Source organism: Trichomonas vaginalis, chromosome III, assembly GCF_026262505.1.
Source record: "Trichomonas vaginalis G3 chromosome III, whole genome shotgun sequence".
NCBI classification, from domain to species: domain Eukaryota; phylum Parabasalia; order Trichomonadida; family Trichomonadidae; genus Trichomonas; species Trichomonas vaginalis.
Genome location: NC_067205.1, coordinates 19,014,203 through 19,035,784, shown reverse-complemented (window position 1 = coordinate 19,035,784; position 21,582 = coordinate 19,014,203). Strand labels below are relative to the sequence as shown.

The following is a 21,582-nucleotide window of genomic DNA, read 5'->3' as shown; positions in this document are numbered from 1 at the left end:
CCTCCTTGTGAACTTTGCCTGACAGATACACCTGGGAGACAGCATTCGGACGTCTTACCGCTTCAAGCTGCTCTCTTCCCGGTTCCTCTGCCGCAATCTTATGTCTGATTGTGCGCAAAGCTCTCCTCCTTGTGAACCATGGCTGATAGAAAGAACTGAAAGACAGGATAGGAGGAACATGCCGGTTCAAGTTAACTTGCAATATGCTTCTGATTAGTGATTTTAGATGAAAGATTAGCGAAATCGCATTTAATTTGGATAGAAGGATTCAATTTTATGAAGCAGGCTCGTAGAAAATATGCAGGAATAGCACAATCTTTTGCAATCAGAATGTGGTTGCAAAACTTCGACCGACAAGAGTGTATTGTGCACTCTTGTCGGTCTGCATGTCTCATTCCGGGAGACATTGTCACTGCATGTCTCCCAGAATGAGACAATCTTCCGCATTCATAACTTGAATGCGGAAGTTTGACCGACAAGAGTGCACAATACACTCTTGTCGATCTAAATGTATCTTACAATCAAAGACACTTTCATACAATCTTTTCGAAGTTAAAAAAAAAATTTAATTATTTCTTTCTTTTGTTTATTAAATCGCCTTACTCACGTACTAATCTCTTTTAGAGACTCTATCGAGCTATCCCCACATATAAACCTGTGACAATAATACATATTTACTCTCTTCATATTCTGATCTCATGACACATTATCGCAAAAACTATAATTATACAACACATCTCATAAAGTCTCATTTTAGCCCTATCTAAGCGTTCAAAACCTATTTTCCACACGTAATCTGATTCTTCTGGCTCCGCTGATTCGATTTCTGCTGTCAGATCGTGAAAATATGCATCACATAAAGAGATAAATGCAAATTGCACAACTTAATATTTTCCTTAAAATTTCTCTTCAGGTTCATACCTAAATAAGCTCTTTTTTTGAAAATTCAATTTTTTCCAAAAATGTATGAATTCAAAAGTTCAGATTATATCTAGTCATTTTCCAACATTAATTTTGTGTTTTAGTTTTTGAGATATTCATTTTATTATACGTATTATTCAGAAAATTAAAAGAATTTGTGAGGGGAAACGGAGGAGATAATAAATATGTAAAGATGGATGAATAGACAATTTGAAAAAAAAAGCAATAATTTTGAGTTGTGTTTATCTCTTTATGTGATGCATATTTTCACGATCTGACAGCAGAAATCGAATCAGCGGAGCCAGAAGAATCAGATTACGTGTGGAAAATAGGTTTTGAACGCTTAGATAGGGCTAAAATGAGACTTTATGAGATGTGTTGTATAATTATAGTTTTTGCGATAATGTGTCATGAGATCAGAATATGAAGAGAGTAAATATGTATTATTGTCACAGGTTTATATGTGGGGATAGCTCGATAGAGTCTCTAAAAGAGATTAGTACGTGAGTAAGGCGATTTAATAAACAAAAGAAAGAAATAATTAAATTTTTTTTTAACTTCGAAAAGATTGTATGAAAGTGTCTTTGATTGTAAGATACATTTAGATCGACAAGAGTGTATTGTGCACTCTTGTCGGTCAAACTTCCGCATTCAAGTTATGAATGCGGAAGATTGTCTCATTCTGGGAGACATGCAGTGACAATGTCTCCCGGAATGAGACATGCAGACCGACAAGAGTGCACAATACACTCTTGTCGGTCAAACTTCCGCATTCAAGTTATGAATGCGGAAGATTGTCTCATTCTGGGAGACATGCAGTGACAATGTCTCCCGGAATGAGACATGCAGACCGACAAGAGTGCACAATACACTCTTGTCGGTCAAACTTCCTAATACAAAATTTGATTCCCTTATTATCTTCTTAACAAAACTTAAGATTTCAATAATACATCATGAAAACATTCATTTACTACATTCACACTGTTATTCCTTTCTATAAATTAACTCATTTAATAGAATCTTGTTTTTATATCTTATTATTTTCTCATAATACTTCTAATTCCTCTATTTCCTCTTCCACATAAAATTTAATTTTGTAATGCTATCATATACACTTAATGTTTTCAAATTTTCAGATTTAAATTTAATCTTTATTTTCATCATCATTTATAATCTTGTTCCTATATAAAGTTATAATAAATTATCGTCAGATTCTAATATTTATGATTCTTACTACTCAATTCAATATAATTATGTTAGTCACTCATATTCAGGAGAATAATTTAAAAATCTATAGCTCATATTTTGATAGTTATATATTTAGATGATATATATTGCAATTCCGGTTTCAACACGATCAAATGCCAAACCAAGACAAAATATATATGAATTTTCAAAATATCGATTTACATTAGAATCTATATCTAATTTTATCAATACACAAGTAGGGAATGTTCAATACATCTTTGAGCAACGTGAATAGCACAATTTTATAGGATTATTTGTTGATTATATAAAATATAAGCCAAATCGAATCTGCTGTATAGTACTTTAGTTTATCATTGAATGTTAAATGTGTTCAGATAAATATTTGAGTCAGATATCGCATTTTCTAATTTCAAAATTTATCTCATGAAGTTAGAATTTATTTGATCATACAACATCATGTTAGTCAAACCAGAGTTCAATGGCGATTCTAAAATGGAACAAATGCTTGTTTTATCAAAATGTTAAAATATTAATCTAAAAAACTTAATATCTAACCAAACCATTCTAGAATTATTATATACAGGTATAGGCAATCTAAATGCACACGGAATTCGGAAAATTAAAAAGAATATTTATGAGATTATTCAATCTTATGTAATTCAATGAAAAGTAGATAATATGAATATCTATAGGCTATATATCAACATATGAGTTTTTGGTTTGACCAATACTATACTAATGTGATCAAATTAATCTGATTTCTTAGATTTTCATTTGAAGCATTTGCAGTAGTAGGGGTACCTTTATATATTAACATATTAAAAAAATGCGCTCCGATTCGCAGTTTCTTCATGATTTTGAGATTGCATTAGATTTCGCGATGCAGAAAAAAATCACTTTAGATTCCCGTCAAACTCTAAGTATAAGCATGTCTCTATATGTAGAAACTGTCTGCGCTATTTATTTCCCGGCTCAAAAAACCACGGTGTCTGTGTGAGGAAAATACCCATTTTAGGACCCTGGGTAGGGGGTCATGAAAAATTTCCAAGAGTTGGAAATATAGGGTAGTAAAGATTTTTGAATTAGCTAGAAACTGATGAGATGTTTTCACAAATCAGATTTTTAATCTCTATAATGCATAATTCACTCAATATCTCAATTTTGATATTGCGAGATATTTTTGCTTAGAAAGAGATAATGGAGATAAGAAAATCCATTGAACTCGTGTAGCAGACATTGGATGAGTAATTATGGGTCTGACCTTAGATATAGTTCGAAGGAATATGTAAACGAATCGTATGATTTCTTCATTTCCAAGATCTGAAAGATTATGGAAGAAGAAGAGTCCCAATGACTCTGTAATGGAATTGCAATCAATATCCTCAGTCAATAAGAAGCAAATCAAGTCAAGAAGTGAGTTGTTAATTGTAATTAAGTCTTGAGCTGTTGATTGAAGTTTGCCATCGGAGAAAACAATCTGCATAATGTCAAGAATAAGTGGTAAAGATGTTGAAAAGTCTGGAATGATTGTTGTTTCGATCTTTCCTTCAATGATTTCATGACAAAATGCTTTAATCGCTTCCGGATAGAATGTTGGGAAGTCATCACCAATTGTTTGTGGATCGAAATGATTGAACAACCACTTTCGAAGTGATGTTCTACCGCCATCGCCAAATGTGATCAATAATTGAACCAATGTTGGGAGAACTTTAGAATCGCGCTTCTTAATAAGTCGGCAGAAAAGAGGGATGATGTAAAGATCAGCATATGACTCGTCAATTCCAGACAAACTTGGAATATCGAAATTATCAGTCAATGCGGTAGCCATGTTTTGAGGAGGGAAGTAGAATGGAGGGATAGTGATCTGTAATGACAAACCTTCTGATTTCTTTGGTGTTTGCAGAGTTACATTGGCATCTTTAGAAACTTTGCCTGCTTCTGAGAAAAGCTCGACTTCTACAGATGTGTTGTTATTACCTGAGATGCAACTTAATGGAATAACTGCTGTATCGATCGCTTTCTCTTTGATCTTAGAATTTTCTTCAAAATGATAAAATTGAATCAGCAAATGACACTTTAAGATGTTTTCTGTAGGGACGATCGGTATGAAATCAGGGAATGCGTGTTTTGGATTGCCATTGAACATCGGAGAAACATAAAAATCTGTAAGACCTGTGCAATTCTTGTTTATGATTATTTTGAGTGGCTCTGGTTTTTTGTAGTTTATGCATAAATGAAGCAAAAGAAGTCAGATAAATTGATGCTGTATTGCCTCCATATGTATCTGATGATGAATTAACTCTTCAATTTACAAATGATGAAGTAAGGGTTTCGTTTTGCGAAAAAAACGTACAATACGCAATTTCGCTAAAAAAACATTTAGCTAGCAATTTCGACCTTTGACTCCACTCAAGATGTCACTTTTTTAATTTTGCGGTATCATATTTTTGGAAAATCTTTATGAATAATATATAAAAAGTCTCTTTAATATCTATATTTCATATTTTTATCGATTTTTAAAGTTTTTGCGAAAAGTATTCAATTATTTTTGCTATTTGGTCGGGTAAATGTCAGATTTGCGACATTTTCTGATATGATATTCAGATTCTACGTTGATAATAATGCTTATAGAACCTTCTTGCTATTGTGTCAAAATTGCGAAACCGATAGCAAAAATATCTCGCAATATCAAAATTGAGATATTGAGTGAATTATGCATTATAGAGATTAAAAATCTGATTTGTGAAAACATCTCATCAGTTTCTAGCTAATTCAAAAATCTTTACTATCTTATTCGATTAAAATGAAAAGGGAATAGTTTCATTATGCTTTAAATGACAGCCTTATAATATAATCATAGTTTTCGCTCAATATGCAGCATTTTTTTTTCGAAATCTATGGTCAATATCCTAAATACTGATTGCTTTGCATTCATATCTCTTACATTTTCTATACCCACATCACTATTCATTGCTATTCCTATCTTTTTCATTTTTGTTTGTTTCTCATAATTTCTCAAAAAACATGATAACTTGATATTTGTAAATATCATACTTTATAACGTAAATAAGAACTTGACCTATTAAGAAAAGCAGTAATGAAAAGAAAATCTGAAATTCATAAAAATTACAAGTTTCTGATGACAATTAGCTTAATTAAACCAGGTACAAGATTATATAATTGTATTTTCTATCCAATTATCCATATAATATCTTATCCAGAAAAAATAACTTGATCAATACCAAATGATTTTTTAACTAGTAAATAAAGTATTTTCTTTACACACACATTGTATATCATAGTTTTTTTTTGGTTTCGCAAAACATCCAAAAACAAATATGCTATAAAAGTGACAATTTTAGCAAAACGAAACCCTTAGATGAAGTAAAAACAATTCAAATTAGGGCTTGATATTCATATATAACAATAGCTGTATTTAGAAATGCAAATATGTTTATGCTCGAAAATGGAGAACCATTGAAACCTGTTTATTCATTAATAAATGAAAATGAACATGAATATGAAAAATCAATTTTACTTAGAATAAAAGGTCGCCAGCCAAATTTAGTTCTTCAATATAATGGAATTTCAGAACGTTATTCATCTGATATGCATGTAAACGTAGTTATCAATGTTAAAGATTTTACTTATCAATTGCCACAATTAACAAACTCACATTTAATAATTGCTTATGCAAATAACCCAAAACATTATGTAAAAAGAATTAGTCAATCAAGTTATGGTTACTATCAAGGAAATCTATATTTTACTGATATCCATGAAAATTATGGAACATGTGTTCATATTGATATGGAAAAAAGTGTTGAATATGAAATATCAGGAATATTTGATGTTGATGGTTGTCTTCCTGCATTCAAAGATGCTTAAAAAGTTGAAGTCATTTTTTCAGATGAAATTAAAACATTTAATTTTGAATTATAGTAATGAAGTTCAACATGGTGTTACCCCCTTTCATTTTTTATATTTTATTAGAGAGTCTTTTTGACTCTAAGCCAAGTTCAAATTAATTGCTTTTAGAAAACGTGTTCATTGTGAAGAAGTTACAAATAGTATTTGGCGTCTATATTATGAAGGAATTGATCCTCCTTCTTCAGTCATTACAGGTGAAGTTCAACAAGTCACAACAGCAAAAATAATTGAATACTTTTCGCAAAAACTTTAAAAATCGATAAAAATATGAAATATAGATATTAAAGAGACTTTTTATATATTATTCATAAAGATTTTCCAAAAATATGATACCGCAAAATTAAAAAAGTGACATCTTGAGTGGAGTCAAAGGTCGAAATTGCTAGCTAAATGTTTTTTAGCGAAATTGCGTATTGTACGTTTTTTTCGCAAAACGAAACCCTTACTTATTCAAATTATACAATCGTGCATAAATTTTATTTGATAAAGGAAAATAGAACTAGATCAACTATTTATTTTAATAAAAATTGCACACAAAAGACAATTGTCATGATCACAACAACAGAAAGAAAAGTAATCAAAAATATTTTATTGATAGTAAATATAATAAACTTTGTAAGAAGTATTCCTGTTACCCACTGGCAAAACCTAAGTTGTGGAGTTAATTCGACTTTCAATGAACTTTATATGAAAAGGGAAGAAATATGAGATAGTGATGAATTGAGTTATTTCACTCTAGGGATAGATGTATTATTTAAACTGGAAAGAAAGATTAATTTTGATTTTTGATAAAATATCAGATCAATGGTATATTCAGAGTTGGATTGTAATTTTTTTCTCCAAAACACCATTTTTCTATTTCTAAAATTGATTAATAAGATCAGAAATAATTTTAAATATGAAATCCATCGAGCTTTTTAAAAACAAATGATATAGAGTGCCTTGATAGCTTTAATACATCATTTATTCTTTGACTCGATGATTATCGGGGTTTTCATGCGAGTTTTCGAACCTTTGGGAAAAATATTTCCGATCGAGTTGATCGTTTATGGTTTTTATCTAAGAGTGAAGTGAATTTTGACAATAATGTTGATAATCTTATGATGTTTAATATCACAATGGAATATCTCAAATTCAATGTATCTGACATATGAATTGAAAGGAGAAATATTTTTATTTAGAAATGCATACAATTTCATAACAATTCATATTTGAGAAATTGGTAGTCCGCTTATAAAGCTCTCAAAAAACGCTCCTCAGAATTTTTGAAAAGTTTGAGTATTGAGAAGATTCTACTTCATTTATCTCAGAGATGTCTGAAGAAAAGATTCGCGTCTGCATTGGTGGTGGTGCTGGTTTCATCGGCAGCCACATGGGAAAATTCCTCCGTGCTAAGGGCTATTGGGTCCGTGCTGTTGACTGGGCTGAAAACGAATTCTGGAAACCAGAGGAATTCTGCGATGAATTCTTACAACTTGACCTCCGTACCTACGAAAACTGCGCTAAGGCCTCCGCTGGCTGCAAGTGGGTTTTCAACTTTGCCTGCGATATGGGTGGCATGGGATTCATTCAGTCAAACCACTCTGTTATTATGTACAACAACCTCCAGATCTCCTCCAACATGCTCGAGGCTGCTCGCCGTAATGGTGTTGAGAGATTCTTCTATTCCTCTTCTGCTTGCGTTTATCCAGAGTTCAAGCAGTTAGAAATTGACAACCCAGGACTTCCAGAAGACTGTGTTTGGCCAGCTCAGCCACAAGATGGCTATGGCCTTGAGAAGCTCTGCACAGAAGAGCTCGCACAGCATTACTCCAAGGACTTCCCAACAATGAAGACAAGAATTGCTCGTTTCCACAACATTTACGGACCATGGGGAATCTGGCGTGGTGGCAGAGAGAAAGCTCCTGCAGCTTTCTGCCGTAAAGCTATTTGCTCCAAGGAGAAGTTCGATATCTGGGGCGATGGCTTGCAGACACGCTCATTCACATACATCGATGACTGCCTTGAAGGTGTCTGGAGACTCTTCAACAGTGACTGGGATAAGCCAATCAACATCGGATCTGAAGAAATGGTCAGCATGAACCAGCTTGCTGAACTCGCACTCTCATTCGAAGGCAAGAAGATGCCTTTAGTCCACGGCCCAGGCCCAGAAGGTGTCAGAGGCAGAAATTCTGATAACAGATTGATCAGAAAGGTTTTGGGCTGGGAACCAAAGATCCCACTTGCTGAAGGCCTTAGAAAGACATACGACTGGATTAAGACCCAAGTTGAAAAGGAAGCTGCAGAAGGTGTCGACGTTTCTAAATACGCTGAATCACACGTTGTTCATCTTAAGGACATCCCACAAATCGGAACTGTTAGAAAGGATTTAAGAGAAATTCAATAAATTAGTCGAAATTCAATACGGTAAAGATACTTTTTACATGAAAAATTAATCGTGATTTTTTACTTTATACGGATTGGGACATTAAATTTGGGATCTTCAGTATATTTCTAATAATCATAAAAATTATTATATCTGATTGAGCCAGGGGATGTGTAAATTCTTTGTATCTTCGACATTGCTCTTTTGTTCTTTTGAAATGAACTTTATTCTTCCTTTCATATTTGTTTTATGAGAATTTGAAGGAGTTTTGTAATAACTGTAAACGAAGAAATCATTAAGCAAAAGGCAATATGTTATGAATTTAGCACAATTGCATTGCGTTGTGCCTGATTAAATGAGGAAAGAAATTTATTTTGTATATATGATAATTTTAATGATCGAATTGTATTTATTGCCTATAATCATGCCTAAGTTTCGTTTATAATTTTTGAAAAATCTTCTAAAAAATGTTTAAAATCTAATTTTTGAAATAAAATTTAAAAATTTTTATTATCAAAATTCAAATTTCGCAAAAAATTTGGAAAAAGGATGTGAATCAAGTGGCTTTAAAACGAATCACTAGAGTTCAAAAAAGCTATATTTAGTTCAAAAAACATAATTTTACTTATTGTTGAAAACAATTTTTGGCAAAATCAAGTATTAAGCGAGAGTATTCATCTCTATGACTATGGTAAAGCATAACATGATCAGAGTCATCATAAATTTTTGTTGAAATGTCAATTCCTCTGCTCTTAGCAATTTCAACGTATTCCATCATTTCTTTATACTTGATAACGCGATCATGCTTTGAGGCAATTAATAATTGCTTGAATGGAAATGGATCTGTGTACATAGAGTTAATTCTCATATCTCTTAAACGTCTGTGGTTTTGAGAGAATAAGTAGAAGAACTTAAATGGTGGAATCAAAGCAAATCGAAGTATGTGATACATGAATTCTGATCTATTTGCGATGGCTCGTGCAAAAGGTTTATAATATTTATCACCTGCACCTCTTCCTGGTGCGGAATCCCATATTATTCCCTTTATTTTCAAATTTGGTTTGAATTCTTTATAATCGTTTTGTTTCATAGAATTTAGGAAAGCGAAGGCTCCATTCAAAGAAAAGATATGACATATTGCTTCCCTATTCTTAGCTAATTCATACATCTCATTGAATTTTTTCGTATCTGGCTTCATGTCTAGACATGAAAAAGGACTTTGGATCATGTACTTAAAATCATAACCTTCTTTCGTATATATCTTTTCGAAGGAATGCATATTGTAATTTCTTGATCCTAGCCAACCAAAACCAAGAACTAATGGCTTTTTAGCGATCATTTTTTATCTATTTTACCTGACCATCTCAAAATTTTTCGATCAATTCAATTATATTTTCGTTGAAAAATGACGCACTAATTGTTCCTAATTATATTTTAATTTCTCGTGTCAGGTTTTAACCTCAAAATTGTGAGAAATGTAATTTTATATCTAAATTACTTTATAATCGATATATGATTCTTATGGAATATAAATCCATAAGATTTACAAACCATTCGATCAAATTTTATGGGTTTGATTTTATAAAATCGTATATTTTAAGATAATTTTAGACTTTTATGATTCTACATAACCCATAGCTAACAAATATCGATGATAGACTCCGAAAAACCATAACATTTTTATTGAGAAATTTCAATTTATACAAGAATGGTAAATAACAGATAAATTTAACAATAGTACACGAATAAAATAACACGAGTTTTAACGTTATATCCTAAAACGTGTAATTATTTTCCCATATTTTGCAAAAAATTAGAAAAACTGAGTTTGCATTACGAACATTAATATCCTAAAATAGAGATTGGGCCTAATATTATCATTGAGATAGATTTAAATAGACTTTTAGCTGTTCATTCTTCAGATCTGATATAAAACCTATAAATTGAATTGAAAATAATCGGTTTTATGCATGAGGTGAAGTGGCTCGAAACGATATTTCAAAACAAGCAATCCCGAAAATTCGTCATCGGTTAATAAGCCCAATATAGAGTGCATGTGGAACTATCATTTTCTGGCATATACAAATTTTTGATCTCGAAAGACCAGTCAAAATTGAATTATACACATTAATTATAGGTAATATTCTTGTTCAAATCAAAAATGCAACCTACTGTTGAAATACCACAACTCAAATAGCATACGCCCCCGAAGAAATCTCAAACAAATTATTTTTACAACAGTTTTACATGCAAAATGTGTTTACGATATGTCTGAGGTATATTATCAAGGTTTCATCAGTCCGGAAAAAAACCTATAATCATAAAAGAATTTTATTTATTTGTAAAGTTGTCAATAATTTTTTTCTAGATGTCGCAGGATAAAGTAACCTTTACGCATACAAATACGGAAGGTTCTGGTGTCAACATGACCCAGTCTGGCGATATAGTTACGATAAATGGAAGACAATTTGCTAAAACTACTACAACTTCCACAGAATCATTTCATGCTTCGAGAACAACAGTTACAAGAACTACAACAATAACTCGTAAAAGAACAAGTGCAACATTAATTGTTATTAAACTTACATTTAAAGATTTTTACGGCTTTGCTTCATTTCATCCATTCATGGCTAACATTCGTCCAACAGGCATGGACTTGAGACCAAACAAAGATCTCATCATTGAAGAAGTGAATAAACTTTCTCCCATGCTTAGAGAAACCGCCACAGAGCCAATCCCATTCCCAGAAAACCAGGAAGATACAATCTACAATTTCTGCTGGAAGTACGCTTCACCACTTTACTACTGCTCAATCCTTATATTAGAAATGAAGGCAGCTAAAGTAGATTTAAATACAATTAATGAATTTTCTGTGACTCACGATACCATCATACAGTTCCTCAAAGATGAATACGGATTTAACAAGGAAAAGAATCCAAATCTCTTCCAGCCACAAGGATACATGGTTGTCGCTAAAGCAATCAAACAAGCCTGCAAGGACATCAAATTGATGATGAAGGCTGTTAACATGCAAGAAGTCAATGATGCAAGAGTACAGCCTATCATGGCAGAGCTTGAAGCTCAAAGGAAAGCTGTAAAAGCTGCAGTTAAACCTGTCATCGAAAAAGAGAAAGAGCCAACAATGGAAATATTCAGAACATGCAGGAGATCTTACATTACAGCTATGAGACTTATTAACAACTTAGTTTACAAAGTCTCAATTGTAGATCATGCGATGGACTTCAAGACAAACTTAGCCTACTACGTTGGTATATTAGCCGAGAACGTACAGCTCTTCCTCGACGGAAAACAAATGGCAAAGGATTACGTCATGCAGGTAAATCCGGACTCAGAGACTCATAAGAGCAGAAGAAGAAGCGATGGAAAGGATCCTGCTGAAGAAGGATCTCCAAAGAGCAGAGAAGTCAAGATTTCTTTGGCAGAATCAAAGCCACAGAAAGAAAAGCCAGTGGAAGAAACAGCTCCGATATCGTTATCGGAATTACGATCAGGTCCACGCGAAGATGACTCGAAACCGATCGGAAATTGGGCAACTTCTACAGATGCGCTTATGAAGAACAAGAAGGAAGGCCAAATCAAGCTCAGACCAAACGAGCTTGGTTCGCAGTCCGTTTCGCTCTTCATGCTTAAGCAAAAGCGTAAATCAATTTTATTAGATTCAAATGATGACCAAGTTTTGCTTCTCCATCAGCCATCCTTACCACACGTCACATTCAACTTCGAACACGCGGGTCCTTTGGAGAACGAACAGTCCCAAATGGTCGAAGAAGCAGAAGTATCGCCATTATCTTCAGAATCATCATCGCAACAGCCAGTTTACGACAGGGATCACATTAATCCTGATCTCTACCCACAAACGATTAAGATTCCGAACTTTAATTCGTGGCATCCACAAACAATTTCGAAATCTATCAAACAACCACGTGTTCCAGCCGTATCTCTTGATAAGCTTAAGAGCCATTCCGCTAAACGTTCTAAACTCGGCTTCCTTTCCGTATCTATGTCGAATATCTTCTCTTCTTCTCACGATTTCAAGTCAATGAGGATCAAGAAGATCGAAGATGTCCTTGTAGCTCCAGAAATTTCATCGTACCACCCAGATTACGTCGAAGAACAGTTAGATGATGCAATTGTCCAGCTCCAGAAGTGCAAAGAAGAATACCAGGAGATCGAGAACTCATCCATCGAAGAAAAGGCTTTCTTCTTCTGCAAGTGGCATAAGACTTTCGATGAAGCTCCTCAACTTGTAAAAGTGACACAAGAAAAGAAACCACAGTCCGAGTCGCTCAAGCTTGCCATTGACCTTCTTGCCTCACTCAGTCATGCTAATGATGAGGTCATGGAGCAGTTGCAAGAGAAAGAATGGGAATCTCCAAGAGATGCAATCAATCATATCACAGATCTCTTAAGAATCCTCATTATTTCACTCAACTACGCTGAAGAAGATCTTAAGACTCTCAAGTTGCCCAATATTAATGCACAAGAAGTTGCAGATTGGAAGAGATATTACACAGATATGCTCCAGAACATCGAAATCATCAATTCTGCTCACGATAACGTCGTGGTATTACAGAACTTGAAGTATATCGGTGAAGCTCGTTCCCATTGGTCTTCATTTGGCGCAACAGCTCAATCAATCGACAGAGAGACAAATCGTTCGATCTTGGTCATCACACACAAGACACTTATCAACACGGCCGATCTCATTATCTTGTACATTAAGTCCGCAGAACTTACAGATCTTACTACAAGACCACAAATGGTCCAATACCTCGAAGCAGCCAGAACAAAGTTACAGGCTGTCAAGAAGGCAAGGATTATGGCTGTTGCAAGCATCGTCGGAGTTACAGATACCTTGATTACCCAAATTATTTCGGAAATCAACGTCGAAAACGCCAATCTCGGTGCATGCGATGCAGATAGATTCTGCCAACAGCTCGGAGATATCACAAACAAGGTCGAAGCAGCTATCCACAACGTTAAAAACCAAGATCAAACAAATATCCTTTTAGAATTCCACGAATATACCACCGCCGCCCGCTACAACCTTCTCAACATGCGTGTCCAAGACAACGAGAAGGAGCCAGACCTTCTCCCTCTTCTCAAAGCGAATGCCGAAGATTTAGATGCACTTGAGAAGCAATTCAGATCGGCTGCCCAGGACACAAGTTCTACTCCGACCTCAGCGGCCTTCTGTCTTCAATGGGCCGACCAAATTGAGAAGTTCAGATTATCATTAATCTCAATTGAAGAAGTTTCGGACATAATTCTTCGCAATCCTTCAAGATACGATGCTGCCGATGTCCATCTCATCAATATCGGCAAGAACATCCGTGTTTTCGAACGATCAGATTTCACATCTCTTGTTCCTGTTACCGCAAACTACACAAAGACCACTACTAACCTCCAAGTAACAATTGACTACCTTACAGATACACCCAACAAGCTCAGAAGGCAAGGATTGGAGTCAACAAAGGCATCTCAGTCACCATTATTCTCCGGATTGCAGCCAATCTCCATGAAACCGATTTCAGGAGAGCAGATGCCACAGAAGACAACGATCATCATCGATCTCAAACCTTACATGAACGGTTTCATTGAAAATCCAAGTGAAATCAAGTCCCAGATTTCGGAAGCTATGCCAGCAGATGAAGCACAGGATAAGACAATCACTGATAAGCTCAATCGCCAGATATTGAGATTGTCAAGTGCTCAGACCGATGCTTTATCGAGAAACTACAATTTGTCAACAAAATCTACTGATGTTCTTTTCAATTTGATTGTCACTTTTTGTCAATCATTGATTCAACTGAATCCATTGATAGAAGATGCTATTGAGTTGAACGACATCAGTGAGATCAAGAAGGTTGTATCACAGAACATCAAGAAGTTGAATTCTATACAATCAAGTTACAATGATAAAGCAGTTTATTCCGAATTCGCACAAAAGAGACTGATGATCTTCGCACAGACCCTCAAAGTACTTTCCCATATTACAGAGCTCAACCTCAGCCACTTAACTACCGATCTTTCCTTCAATGAGTCCTCATTGAATTCAGATATGAGACAACTTACAGTCAACATCGCTTTCTTCCCCAAGTTCCCATCAACACCAGCTGCAATGACCCTCAAAGACGTCATAAGAGTCAACAAACAATCTCATGACGATATACAATTCGAACTTCTCCCAATAATTCAGTCGGAATCGAAGTTCCTCACAAGAATGCTCGACATCATACAGAACTTTTACGCTGAAGCTGATGTAAGATTCTTCAGACTCGAGCAAGAATACACCGACAAACTTGAAGAAGCAATTGTAGTGGTCAGGGAAGTGAAATTAGACCCATTCTCAGACCAGAAGACACAAACAGCTCAGGTCAAGAGAAATCTCGATGTCGTATCCGATACTTTCCTCGAATACTCTACAATGCTACAGGAAGGTGATTACAACCCTGAAAAATTGTGTAATCTGATACTTTTGTTATCGTCTCATGTTGTCACTTTTTGTCAATATGCCCTTACAATTGAGAACCGTGACGATTATTTCCTACAACATGTATTCAATTTACAGAACTTCTACATTGAGTTAATTGCCACTATTAAGCTTCATGCAGAGATTGGCTCACAGAGGCTTTATAGTACACAAGCAAGACATTGTTTGCAAAAGGTAAGGACAGCGATAAGTACAGCGAACAGACATCTTGCATTGATGGAACAATTGGATTCACAGGCATGTTTGGATTCGCAACAAACAGCCATGGAAACATCACTTTCTATTCTCGCGAGATTGGCTAAATTACTTTACATCGCAAGAGACAATTTGAGAGTAGAAACAGACAAAAGTAAGTGTACAGGACCAAGAAGAGTTTTAGTTCAGTCCATCTGCTCTTCATACGAATGCTCTGCACAGACATTGTTGACTGTTAAAAACAAAGTCCAGCAGTTGACAATCAAACCAAAGGCAAGAGATGTTAGATCTCTCATTTGGGCTGCACAGAGTTTACTCAACGCAAGTGACTATTTACTTGTGGAGATAAGAGGAACAGCACTTGATGACATAGAGTCAATTGAGTTCTGGATCGGAGCTGCTTCTGAACCAATTATCAAGGCTTTGGGTTCAATCGCTTCTTCTATCCCTGCTTCCGTTCCTCAGGCAGCAATAATGAGAAGGAAGGTATCAGTAATTCACCACAAGTGTGAGATTTGCGTGGAACCATTCCAGGAATGTCGTGCATTCACTGTATCTCAATAAAAAAGTTTTTTTAATATTTTTATTAAAAAAATAGAATTTTTTTATAATGTGATTTTTTATATCAATTCACGCCTGTAATATTTTTTTGATGCGTTTTATGAATGGTTGAATAAAATTCATTGTTTAATAGTCAGACATATCTTTGCACAAATACTTTCCAGCAACTAACACTCCCTGTAGGAAAGTATAATTTTTCTTTGTGGGGAGCCTCCGGAGGAGATGCTCCAAACACAGACGGACACATCGGTGGAAAAGGCGGCTTGGAAGGTTTCATTAGTGGTGAGATTGATTTAAAAGAACAAACTCTTCTGACTATTGTTGTAGGAGGTAAGGGCCAAACTGCAGATAAAATTGTCAATAATTTACCCGGCGGGTACAATGGAGGGGGAGTCACCATATATAGTAAAGGGTGTGTAGGGACTGGAGGCGGGGCAAGCGATATAAGGATTGGAGGAACTGCATTAGAGAATAGAGTAATAATTGCAGGTGGTGGAGGAGGGTCTGCAGTCGAATCAGATGGCGGTGTAGGAGGGAATGAAATAGGAGGTAACGGGATTAATAATAGTCCATATATGGAACAACCTGGTAGAGGTGGAACGCAAAGTAAAGGTGGAGATGCATATCATGGTCTTGAGTTATATCCTGATTATTCTGGGCGTCTAGGATTTGGAGGAGATGGAAAGTCTTATGCTTACGGCGGCCCATCGGGGGGTGGAGCGTATTTCGGCGGTGGCGGCGGGTGTCAGGAACATGCTGGAGCTGGTGGTGGGTCTAGTCATGCTTCCTCTTTGTTTAAGAATGTTCAAATGCAAAGAGGAATAAATTGGGGAGATGGAAGAATCATCATTACCGTGATTAGTGCAATCAAAGTGAATAAAATTAAATCATGCATCTGTTTCAATTTTCATTCAGATACAGTCCCATTATTATATATCCTTTTTGTTTCTTGAATAAAAAAAAATAAAAAGGTGACCAAACTATTTTTTGAAAGTCCGCCATAACTTTAATGGTACTATTTCAGCGTGTACAATGAATACAAAAATTCTAAGAGTGCCACATAAAATAGTACTTTAGACTTGAGTTAATGCTACCAAGCAAATGTTAAAAAGATGACTTTAGTGTTTTGATAATCAAAGATTAAAATCATTATTGTCTAAATCAATAATCATAACGACAGAAGTTAATGTTTTTTCATCAGTGCTTTAAATCCACTTTTAAAAGTATACCTCAAAAATCAAAATATCAAAAAAAATTGGCCGATAGGTTTGGCTTTAATTTTTGTCTGCTTTTATGATTTGATATGGATGTTATAATTTTAAAAGTTGAGCCAAATTCACCAATAGATTTTTGAGATTTGCAAATACTCAATAATTTTCAGCGTGTTATCTTTTATTAAAAGAACTATTTGGTTTCAGTATCATATAAATTGATATTTACTTTCTATTTGAACCTTCATTTAGCTAATGATTTAGTAATACAGATTTCATCTAATCCTTATAAGAGAATTTTGAATTTGTTATAATAAAAAAACAAACAGATATAGCTTACACTTCTATAATAAAGATACCTTTTATAGAAATCAGTATGAAATGTGTTTTGGCTTATTGGAAGCATATCAGACATAATCGCCATAATCAAGAAATCTATATACCCAATAAGTAATAAATTTGTCGATATAGATTTTTCATAAAATTAGTTTTTAGTCTGATCTTAAAATAAATTTAATTTTTTATAAAAAAAAATCACATTTAAAAGTACCTTTTTAGTAGCTCGAAATCCTGTTGGTGGATTTGGGGCGTACTTCAAAATTAGCTTTTCTTCTACATATGCAAGCTATATTTTAAATATGGGGCAAATCGGATCGGCGAAAGGAGTTTAGTTACCTTTAAAAATAATTGATACTTAAATTAAGAAATTGAAATAAGCATACTCGAATGTTATTTTTGAATTTAAATACATTTCATCTCCCATCAGATAATACTTTAATAGTTTGAATTTCAATTTACTTTTTGTATTTGATTTTGAGGAAATTACTCTATATAGACATCATGTATTTTTATGGCACACATTTTCTTCTAAATGTTACATAGCGATAATTAAGTTCCAAATATAAAATAATTAAATTTGCAAATTAATGTGAGAGTTTCGATTGTTGAGTAAACAATGTGATTGAAAGTTTATATGTTTAGGCTAAAATATATGAAATTAAGTTTTGTGAAAATTTATTTAGAAAAATACAACTTATGACATGCATAATATAATACAAATACGCATTAATCATCATCCTCTTCTTCCTCGTCCTCGTCGCTTGATACTTTCCTTCGAGATGCGACAAATCTCTTCAAACCCTTCTTTGGAGGCTTTTCACTACTCTCTTCGTAGTAAGAAGACTCATCCTCCTCTTCGTCGTCATCGTCATCGTCATCTTCTTCAGTTGCCATGTAACTTTCGTCAGATGAAACACTGTAACCTTCAGAATCAATGACTTCTTGCCTTACAGGGGCCAAATCATCCAAAGAAGTCTGGTTAGCGATATGCTTGCTTCGTCCTGACCTGTGGTGAGTCAAAGCTGGGAAATAATAAACAAAAATGTGAACTAACGTAATTGAGAGGCTGTAAAATATATTGTTATCGGCATTCATGGTCGACCAAAAGTTGAACAAACAAGAAGCAAAAGCAATGAACTGTAAAACGATATTTTGTAATTCGCGTTCTTTAATGATCCTCATGAGCAATCCGTAGAAGAATCCAATGCAGTATAATATGTAGAAGCAGGTTTTGTTGAATCTTGGAATTACTTGGAAGAGGAATCCTTCATTAAATTCTCCGGAGACTAATTCGCAAGAATAAGACGTAGTTGTGTAGAAAACCGTAGAAGCAAATAATGCGGCTATGATATAATCAACATATGTAGCTCCTTTCTTGATAATAACGCCATAAAAAACTGCAACAGAAACTAAGCAGTCTCTTGTAATGATCGAGAATATATATGAAACGTATGATGGTAAAAATGGAGTAATTGGCTCAGTGGCGAAGAGAGAATAGATAGATAAAACTAATCCTGCAATTACGCGGTATTTTGATGTATGAATTGTCAAGAACATGTAAATATATGCGATACTGATAATGAAATATGTTGTTTTGACTAAAATTGAGCGAAGACTGTAATAAAAGTTTCCGTAGAGAATATGCATTGTAACAATATCGCCAGCACCGAGTTCTGTATTTATACAAACAATGACTTTGAGAGAGTCAATCATTTCGGTAGAGATAGGAGCTAATTCTTTAATTTTATCGTCGAAAAATTGCTCTTGGTCTGCCAAATCTTCTGATTTACTCGAAGAAGCTTGAACAGCTCCTTTGTAGTAAGTCATTACAGCTATTCTCGCATTGACCATTTTTGGTTTAGATATTAAATAATAATTGTAAAAGACGGAAACTAATGTTGTTTTGTATGGTAATCGATAATTCCACTCAATAACTTTTTGGTCGCCTTCTTTGTTCTCTGGGAGTGTGATGTTATATTTGTATGTTTGGTATAAACCTTCATTTGGGAAGAATTTCGAATCAATGAAGATGATTGCGATTCCTATTGCAAGGGAGATAATAGGAATGCTTGTAAATTTCTTAAGACTAGACTTTTGCTTCATAGAATCCTACGTAAAAAAAATTACTATTTTCCAGATCATTGAACCAGATGAATAAAATAACAAATTGATTATATAAGATAATTACACTGTTGTAAACAGAAATTCATCAAAAGTGACACCTCAGAAAAGCTAAAATATTGAATTTTTGGAACTTTTGATAGAGCACGTTTTTAAATATTAATTAAAGTAAATGTATATTTTGTAAAGATTCTTTTTAATAAAAAAATAAAATTTTGAAGAAGAACACAAAATCTTCTGAAAAAGAATATCACATAAACTCATATTATTTTCTAATATATAACTATTTTATATAAAAATCAAATTCAATGATCTTAAAAGCGAAGGATAAACCTCAAAATTTACGAATATAATGAGTGGGAATATAATGCTTATCTATCATAAAACCATATGAAATATCAATTTTTGCTTTACGCCTAATTTTTGACGACAATTAGCAAAAAATGTTAAATGTTAACACTCAGTCCATTTGAATATGAAAAATAAAATTGACTTTGATTAAATGTTTTTATTTATCATGCAATTCTTCTTGCGACCAAAGATTTGAATAAAAGTTCAAAAAATAAGATAGCTTAAAAAATAATATACGGTAGTGTTTACTAATAGATGAATAGTATATAAATTCTATTAAAATGGATTTGATCCAAAAAAATATAAAACCAAAAATAATTGTTATAATTTAAATGAAGAAGTAATTTAAAACGATTTTATTTATGATCAAATTTTATATATTTTTTTGGATCAAATCCATTTTAATAGAATTTATATACTATTCATCTATTAGTAAACACTACCGTATATTATTTTTTAAGCTATCTTATTTTTTGAACTTTTATTCAAATCTTTGGTCGCAAGAAGAATTGCATGATAAATAAAAACATTTAATCAAAGTCAATTTTATTTTTCATATTCAAATGGACTGAGTGTTAACATTTAACATTTTTTGCTAAACGGAGAAAGATTTTGAAAATTAGCTTAGAAACTGATGAGATGTATTCACAAATCAGATTTTATCTCTATTAATGCATAATTCACTCAATATCTCAATTTTGAATATTGCCGAGATCAAAATTTGCTTAGAAAGAGATATGATGATAAAGAATAATTACATTGAACTCGCATGTAAGCAACATTGATGATATGTAATATTATGGTACTGACCTAGATATAATTCAATTAGGAATGTGTAAACGAAATCCGTAACCGATTCCTCATTTCCAAGAATCTGAAAGATTATGGAAGAAGAAGAGTCCAAGACTCTTTATGGAAATTGCAATTCCAATATCCTTAGTCAAATAGAAGTGCAAATCAAGTCAAGAAGGATTGGTTAAAGTGTAATTAATCTTGAGGCGTTGATGAAGTTTGCCATCGGAGAAAACAATCTGCAATAATGTCAAAATAATGGTAAGAATTGTTGAAAGAGTCTGGATGAATTGTTGTTTCGAATCTTTCGTCAATGATTGTCATGACAAATGGACTTTAATACGGCTTCCGGATAGAATGTTGGGAAGTAATCACAATTGTTGTGGATCGAAAGATTGAACAACCCTTCGAGTGATGTTTCTACCGCCATCCGCCAAACTTTATAAAATATGAAAATTGTTGGGAGAACTTTAGAATCCGCGCTTCTTAAATAATCGTCCAGAAAGAGGGATGATGTAAAGATCAACATATGACTCGTCAATTCCAACAAACTTGGAATATCGAAAAGTCAATGCGGTAGCCATGTTTTGAGAGAAGAGAATGGAGGATGGTGATCTGTAATGACAACCTTCTGATTTCTTTGGTGTTGCAGAGTTCATTGGCATGCTTTAGAAACTTGCTGCTTCTGAGAAAAGCTCGACTTCCTTACAGAATGTGTGTTATTACCTGAGATGCAACTTAATGAAAACTGCTGTATCGATCGCTTTCTCCTTTGACTTAGAATTTCTTCAAAATTGAATAAAAATTAATCAAGCAAAATGAACACTTTGAAGATTTTTCTGTAGGCGATCGGTATGATCAGGGAAATGCGTGTTTTATGGATGGCCATTGAACATCGGAGAAACATAAAAATTCTGTAAGACCTGTGCAATTCTTGTTATGATTATTTTGAAGTGGCTTCTGGTTTTTGTAGTTTAGCATCAATGAAGCAAAAGAAGTCAGATAAATTAAATGCTGGTATTGCCTCCATAAATGTATTGATGATGAATAACTCTTCAATTTAACAAATGATG

At 33.8% G+C, this 21,582-nt stretch overlaps 6 protein-coding genes across 6 annotated transcripts, besides 2 other annotated features; 3 read left to right on the top strand and 3 right to left on the bottom strand.

Annotated features, from left to right (window-relative positions):
* Positions 1 to 2,742: 2,742 nt before the first annotated feature.
* TVAGG3_0728370 (uncharacterized protein) lies at positions 2,743 to 4,564 on the bottom strand (the record flags this gene model as incomplete). The annotated part of the gene is made up of 1 exon (XM_001302738.1): positions 3,278 to 4,276. One exon carries the CDS (start codon positions 4,274 to 4,276, stop codon positions 3,278 to 3,280), a length of 999 nt encoding a protein of 332 aa, XP_001302739.1.
* A 2,795-nt stretch (positions 4,565 to 7,359) lies between these two features.
* On the top strand, positions 7,360 to 8,571 carry TVAGG3_0728360 (epimerase-related family; the record flags this gene model as incomplete). The annotated part of the gene is made up of 1 exon (XM_001302739.2): positions 7,373 to 8,446. The coding sequence occupies one exon, from the start codon at positions 7,373 to 7,375 to the stop codon at positions 8,444 to 8,446; it is 1,074 nt and encodes a 357-aa protein (XP_001302740.1).
* A 461-nt stretch (positions 8,572 to 9,032) lies between these two features.
* Positions 9,033 to 9,770, bottom strand: TVAGG3_0728350 (transmembrane protein 53; the record flags this gene model as incomplete). The annotated part of the gene is made up of 1 exon (XM_001302740.1): positions 9,051 to 9,764. The coding sequence occupies one exon, from the start codon at positions 9,762 to 9,764 to the stop codon at positions 9,051 to 9,053; it is 714 nt and encodes a 237-aa protein (XP_001302741.1).
* A 1,003-nt stretch (positions 9,771 to 10,773) lies between these two features.
* TVAGG3_0728340 (uncharacterized protein) lies at positions 10,774 to 15,698 on the top strand (the record flags this gene model as incomplete). The annotated part of the gene is made up of 1 exon (XM_001302741.1): positions 10,794 to 15,698. One exon carries the CDS (start codon positions 10,794 to 10,796, stop codon positions 15,696 to 15,698), a length of 4,905 nt encoding a protein of 1,634 aa, XP_001302742.1.
* A 572-nt stretch (positions 15,699 to 16,270) lies between these two features.
* Positions 16,271 to 16,648, top strand: TVAGG3_0728330 (glycine-rich protein family; the record flags this gene model as incomplete). The annotated part of the gene is made up of 1 exon (XM_001302742.1): positions 16,271 to 16,648. One exon carries the CDS (start codon positions 16,271 to 16,273, stop codon positions 16,646 to 16,648), a length of 378 nt encoding a protein of 125 aa, XP_001302743.1.
* A 14-nt stretch (positions 16,649 to 16,662) lies between these two features.
* Positions 16,663 to 17,585: a mobile genetic element.
* A 386-nt stretch (positions 17,586 to 17,971) lies between these two features.
* On the bottom strand, positions 17,972 to 19,096 carry TVAGG3_0728310 (uncharacterized protein; the record flags this gene model as incomplete). The annotated part of the gene is made up of 1 exon (XM_001302743.1): positions 17,972 to 19,096. The coding sequence occupies one exon, from the start codon at positions 19,094 to 19,096 to the stop codon at positions 17,972 to 17,974; it is 1,125 nt and encodes a 374-aa protein (XP_001302744.1).
* Positions 19,097 to 19,435: 339 nt separating this feature from the next.
* Positions 19,436 to 19,473: a mobile genetic element.
* Between the last annotated feature and the right edge of the window lie 2,109 nt (positions 19,474 to 21,582).